This window comes from Mizuhopecten yessoensis, unplaced genomic scaffold (assembly GCF_002113885.1).
Source record: "Mizuhopecten yessoensis strain PY_sf001 unplaced genomic scaffold, ASM211388v2 scaffold10847, whole genome shotgun sequence".
Taxonomy (NCBI): domain Eukaryota; kingdom Metazoa; phylum Mollusca; class Bivalvia; order Pectinida; family Pectinidae; genus Mizuhopecten; species Mizuhopecten yessoensis.
The window spans coordinates 1,024,115-1,030,960 of record NW_018408751.1 but is presented as its reverse complement, the minus strand read 5'-3'; the positions used below and the strand labels follow the sequence as shown (position 1 = coordinate 1,030,960).

Sequence of the window (6,846 nt, the reverse complement as noted above, 5' to 3'; positions counted from 1 at the left end):
ATTTATATAAATTACATCTTTATAGAGAGGACATATTTATATAAATTACATCTTTATAGAGAGGACATATTTATATAAATCTCATCTTTATAGTGAAGGGACACATTTATATAAAGTTCATTTTCCTTGAGAAGACACTCTACATAAAAGACACCTCCTTGTTGACAGCAATAGTTTATATAGAATAATTGCCTTCCTTTCTGCTCACACTAAATCAGATACAGCCATTTTATCTTTCAAATGTTTAGCCATTTCTTATTCCAGGTCCAAATGACAAAACATCTTTATCAATGGATAGGGGGATAATGAAAAATAATGAAATGCCAACAACAACAAATATATATATATATTTACTCTGATACAAGTTATGAGTACTTTATCAAATGATGCACAAATATGTGCAAAAACTCAGGAATATTTACATAAGGCCTAACAAAGAAGATTTTTCTGTTCCATACCATTTGTAAACAAACTAGGTTTAGTTTGATGTGTATAGCTCTGTTTATTTGAATTAATTATTATTACATGTAAAAGAAATAGCTCTGATCCTTCAATGTCCTTTATATATTGTTACTATATTTCTGTTAAGGGATTAAAAAATCTACAAAAGACAAGAGGCCCAAAAGGGGTCTGAAACGCTCACCTGTGGCCTCCTTTCCACAAACTTCCTAGCACATCATTACCTTACTGGCAGATACATGTTTCATGACTCAAGGCATTTCTGTTCTTCAGTAGAAGATGTTTGACACAAGTGACCTTTATTACCTTAAATTCGAGACAAACTTCAGCAAGCATCTAAAGTCAAATGTCTTCATTTTTTTTGTTTGAAACCTTGAAGCATATCATGCAAGCAAGATTCTGATTAAGTACCATGAGCCTATTAGTTCACCAGAACGCTTGAGTAAAAAACATTGACCCAAAGCTGTGATCTTTAGCATAAGTCAAGGTCATTTATGTTTGCAAACTATGTAACACTTCATGTCAGCAAGCTATATTTCATGGCTCTAGACAATTAGGTTCTTCAGAAGAAGTTGATTTTAGTGTTTAACAATTCAGTGACCTTGGGGAGTCTAAGCACTCCATGCCAGTAAATCACTCGGCATAAATCGCAAATCGACTGTAGAAGTCATCTGAGTATTTGAACAAATTTGACCCCTGTGACCTTTAATTTCATATGGATCAAGTGCACTTCTTTCTTCAAACTTTGTAGCATTTCATGCCAGCAAAGGTACTGGCAAAAAAAGATGACTCTAGGCTGGTTGGTTCTTCAGGTGAAGATGTTTGAACATTTTAACATTCAAATATCTGTTATCTGAATCCTATAGGATTAATTGTAATTGGCCTAGTAGTTCTTGAATAGAAGTTGTTTGAAGAAGAAGTTAACAGTCAGACACAGATGACAGATGATATACGACGCATTAAAGAAGGTAACATGTTACTGAAGCCAATTGTCCAGGCCAGGTGAGCTAAAAATAAGATTTGAATAAATTACTCATCATTTCTGAGAATTAATATAGACCTTGTCATATTACAGACACACTAAGACAGTGAATTATACATTCTCTGAATTTCAATTTTGTTCGTGTGTTAATTCACAAAGTATAAAAACCAATGACAAAAAGAACAATGCCAGTTGATGTCTTACAAACTGTTTGAAGTTTGAAATAAAAGCTTTGCAAAATATATTTTTAAGTGTTTCCTGTGCAACAGGAAAAAAAACCGAAAAAAATTCCCAACCATACTTAAAATTAAATATTCTATTTTTAAAATCAGGACAGGAATAACACGTTATTTTTACAGTTAATTCTAAAACACAACAAGAAAACAACCAATACTTTTCTAAGTACCCATTGGCTAATCTGGTCACATGACCCAACAACATGTGACATGCTGCCTCACATTTTATTGTGTGTACAGAATGGTACAATATTTTTTGAGAGAAAACAGATTTTTTAATATTTGGCCTAAGGCAATATAACAATCGTAAACAACAATATCAACAAAACAAATAACACTGTACACTAACACTGGTTACATCACGTCTATTACAGCTCCACCATAACTCTATACTGACCGACGGTAACGTCACTGACCGACCATAATGTCACCAGCCAACCATAACGTCACTGGCCAACCATAACGCTATACTGACCGAAGGTAACGTCACCGACCGACCATAATGTCACCAGCCAACCATAATGTCACCGGCCAACCATAACGCCTTCGACCGACCATAACGCTTTACTGACCGACCATAACGCCACAGACCTACCATAACGTCACTGACTGACAATCATACAAAACATTTTTAATTAATTCAAAGATTATACATTCTCTTACATTTTTAGTGATTTCTTTTTTCATGATTCAATATTGAAAAGGTGTAATTAAATTATGGATTCAAATTTTATTCATACACCAAAAAAAAAAATGCCCCGCTTAAAAGGACCGGATATTTGTTCCACATGCCCGTCTCATATTAAGAATTAAAAAAAAAGTTTTATAATGAAAGTTTGACAAAAAATTTAAAATTCAAATTACTTGTCAAAATTAACTTGTGAAGTAATGAATGAGTTAGTCGTTATGTCGGACTAGTCTGGTCAGCTGTGACAGGAAATCTGACAATCTTATAACGATATTTGCAAGTCCAGACAATTCCTGGATCAACGAAATTGGGTTACCATAGTAACGATTAAAACATCACTGTTTATTTAAAATAATTTGGTATTCAGGTACAACACAACACCTGTTGACATCAACCAATAATAAACCAACAACTGGTTAATATTCAAATTGCAATCTGATTTAAACCATTTAAACCAAAATTTAATCTCTACGAAAAAAGTTTTATTGCCAAAAGGTTTGTTATGTAATAATTAATTTGTCTGAAACTTGTATTAAGGACAATATTAAATTTTAAAATGAGTATTCTGTAAGAAACATTTTCTTTTTGTAAATTTTTTGAAAATTAAAATGACATTTTCAAATTTACATTTTTTTTATTTTTTTCCCCTAAAGTTTTGGAGGTGAATTCATTTTTGCTAAAAGATGCCTGTGTAGCAAAATTGTTTGTTTTTAGAATTTTAATGCTCTGCTTCAAACCTCTTAATAGCTTCCAGACCAGAAGTCTCCATTTTGTTTTAGTGTAGACAAGTTCTTTAAAGTGTCCTTTTGGCCATTTTACAGACAAATAATTTTCTTGGGATGTTGTAACAAATTATCTAACTTAACTCATTCACCCCTGAAGACACATTTGAACTCTTCCAATTTAAAGGTTGGAATAGTTCAATATGAAATTTTAGGGGTGAATGAGTTAAGTATCACTGTACTAAGTAGAAGATTATAACACAAACATCCTCAAGGTGGGATGCTACCTTGTACAATATACATTTGAGTTAGAGTTACCTCCCTTCAATGTAACTAGCGGGGGTTATTGTTTATTCTAAATAAACAGGTAAAAAGAATCCCACAATAGCTTGTTTTCTCCATCACATGGCACAGCTTCGTGGAGTTCTGTTTTACTTGTCGTAATCCTTGCAGTCATTGGATCAGACATATCCCGTCCATTTTTGTTGGTTAACGACAAATGTGTTCCCCATCAGTTCTGCCATGACAAATAGGTCAACCATTTTATGGTCTAGCTAGATGCATCCAAAATGAATCTGTGTCTCTTCAGTTCATTGGTTCGTCAAAACTGTCCAATGAAAAGTGAGAAGCCTGTAGATTTGGCGACTGACTTGCGGAACGATCTGAATGGGTTTCTTCCGAGCGGTCTATCCCCACCCCTAGGGCTGATGACTTGAGTGGCACAGGCCAGCCACCAGAGTACACTCCCTTCGGGGCAGGATCTCGCCTCGACATCAGGTAAGGACTAGAACTATGTAGTTGTCTCTGTAGTTGATCAGATTTCTGTTGGCGTGAAAATGCTGCCATATCAAAATTATTTCTTGACAGTGGAAGAATATGATCATGTGACGATTTCATCATCATGTTCATATGTATTGGGGGTCGAACAATGGCAGACCCTGTGGCAAGAGATTTCGATAATGCGAACACATTCATGTCTATTCCCCTGGCCGTTTGCTGATGCATTCTATCGTAACGAATCGAATGATTATCGTGATTGTCTTCATCAATATTCCGCGCATCCCATTGGTTGTAACTGGTAATCCTGTCTTCTGATTGGTGGTGACAGTTTGAAATCTTGCTTTCAGACTGACCGAATGGGGAGTTTCTGCCCTCTGATTGGCTGGCTTCTATGATCTTGCCAGCTGATTGGCTGTGATTTAACATCTTGCCTTCAGGCTGACAATTTGAGGACATCTTGTTATCTGACTGACTAAAGTTAGGCATTTTATCTGACTGACTAAAGTTAGGCATTTTATCTGACTGACTAAAGTTTGGCATCTTGTCCGACTGACTTAAGTTAGGCATTTTCATATCTGTCCGGTCAAAACCTGGCAAGTTCAGCCTAGATAGTGGAATGCTTTTATGAATGCCATTTTGAGATTCACCAAAACAGTTAGGTGTGGAGGAATCCTGAGGGAGCTCCCTAGGGAACCTTTCCTGGTACCGGTCTATCTCCTCCTTTTGTTCGGCTGAGTTTTCCTCCTCAGGGGTGAGGGGCGTGGAGATGGGGACCATGGTTGGAGGCATGTACAGATGTTGGGGCCTCGAGGCTTTCCTCTTCCTTGGCTTCACGCCCTGCCCCGCCAGGTTCTGCTGTGTCGGCGAAGTCGGGCTGCTCTGGGGGAGGGGGGAGGGAGACTCAGGGGCTCCAGGGTGATCCTGTTGCTGCTGTAACTGCTGCTGCTGGGTCAAGTCAAGGGGCTTGGAATGCAAGTGTGTCTGTCAACAAGGAAGTTGAGATTTAGTAACATGGGTTCGCTATCAACAAGAAAGGTAAATAATACAGTAGATTTAGCAGCAACTTTAAACTAAGATGCAAGATGGGGAGAAAGTCAGACAAAGCTGAGGTTCAGGCCCTGGGAGGATAAAGTAAAACAAGGCGTTGAGTGGTTTGGGTCAAACAGAATCTAGAATGGATAGAATGGAAGGGGAAGTCAGGACTTAGAGAGGAATGGGACATCCATGACCTAGGAAGTAACAGGTAGTCAGGACCTAGGTAGTAGCGGGTAGTCAGGACCTAGGATGTAGGGGGACAGTCAGGACCTATGATGTAGGGGTTGTCAGGCCCTAGGGAGTAGCGGGTAGTCAGGACCTAGGTAGTAGCGGGCAGTCAGGACCTAGAATGTAGGGGGACAGTCAGGACCTAGGGGGTAGCGGGTAGTCAGGACCTAGGTAGTAGCGGGGAGTCAGGACCTAGAATGTAGGGGGACAGTCAGGACCTAGGATGGAGGGGGACAGTCAGGACCTAGGATGTAGGTGGACAGTCAGGACCTAGGATGTAGGGGTTGTCAGGCCCTAGGATGTGGGGGGGCAGTCAGGGCCTAGGATGTAGGGGGGTAGTCAGGACCTAGGGAGTAGCGGGGAGTCAGGACCTAGGTAGTAGCGGGTAGTCAGGACCTAGGTAGTAGCGGGTAGTCAGGATCTAGGTAGTAGCGGGTAGTCAGGACCTAGGGAGTAGCGGGGAGTCAGGACCTAGGATGTAGGGGGACAGTCAGGACCTATGATGTAGGGGTTGTCAGGCCCTAGGGAGTAGCGGGTAGTCAGGACCTAGGTAGGAGCGGGTAGTCAGGACCTAGAATGTAGGGACAGTCAGAACCTAGGATGTAGGGGGACAGTCAGGCCCTAGGATGTAGGGGGACAGTCAGGACCTATGATGTAGGGGTTGTCAGGACCTAGGGAGTAGCGGGTAGTACGGACCTAGGTAGTAGCGGGGAGTCAGGACCTAGAATGTAGGGGGGCAGTCAGGGCCTAGGATGTAGGGGGGTAGTCAGGACCTAGGGAGTAGCGGGGAGTCAGGACCTAGGATGTAGGGGGACAGTCAGGACCTAGGGAGTAGGGACAGTCAGGACCTAGGATGTAGGGTACAGTCAGGACCTAGGATGTAGGGACAGTCAGAACCTAGGATGTAGGGGGTAGTCAGAATGTAGGGGGTAGTCAGGACCTAGGATGTAGGGGGACAGTCAGGACCTAGGATGTAGGGGATAGTCAGGACCTAGGATAGAAGGGGTAGTCAGGACCTAGGATGTAGGGGGTAGTCAGGACCTAGGATGTAAGGGGGTAGTCAGGACCTAGGATGTAGGGGGTAGTCAGGAACTAGGATGAGTTAGTCAGAGCCCTAGAGATAGGACAAGTTACCAGGTTGGGACTTTAAACCAGGCCCAACAAACATAAGGGATATGTTAGGTAGAATGTTTGATTAGAGTCAGGTAAAGACTTCCTGTAATCAGGAGTTTTATATATGGTGTCAGATGGGGATGAAAGGGGGTCAGTCAAGTCTTAGGGCACAGGGGTGGGTGGGTTTAGGATTGTATGCTTCTTGTTGATCCAGGAGGCTTATATAACATATAAGGAGAGGACTGACAACTCCATCTCTCTAGATCTGCAACCTGTTCCCACCCCCTAGACCTGCACCCTGTCCCCACCCCAAGTTCTACACCCTGTCCCCACCCCAAGTTCTACACCCTGTCCCCACCACCAGACCTGCAACCTTTCTCCACCCCCAGACCTGCCACCTTTCTCCACCCCCAGACCTGCAACCTTTCTCCATCCCCAGACCTGCAACCTTTCTCCACCCCCAGACCTGCAACCTTTCCCCAGCCCCAGACCTGCAACCTTTCTCCACCCCCAGACCTGCAACCTTTCTCCACCCCCAGACCTGCAACCTTTCCCCAGCCCCAGACCTGCAACCTTTCTCCACCCCCAGACCTGCAACCTTTC

General features: G+C 41.7%; 1 protein-coding gene across 2 annotated transcripts in view; it reads right to left on the bottom strand.

Moving 5' to 3' along the window:
- Positions 1-3,009: 3,009 nt before the first annotated feature.
- Positions 3,010-6,846, bottom strand: part of LOC110462926 — a 154,221-nt gene continuing 150,384 nt past the window's right edge. For both annotated transcript variants that reach the window (XM_021517171.1, XM_021517172.1), the window contains one exon: positions 3,010-4,848. In XM_021517171.1, the coding sequence (XP_021372846.1) occupies positions 3,673-4,848 (1,176 nt within the window). In that variant the 3' untranslated portion in view covers positions 3,010-3,672. The remainder of the gene's footprint in view (positions 4,849-6,846) is intronic.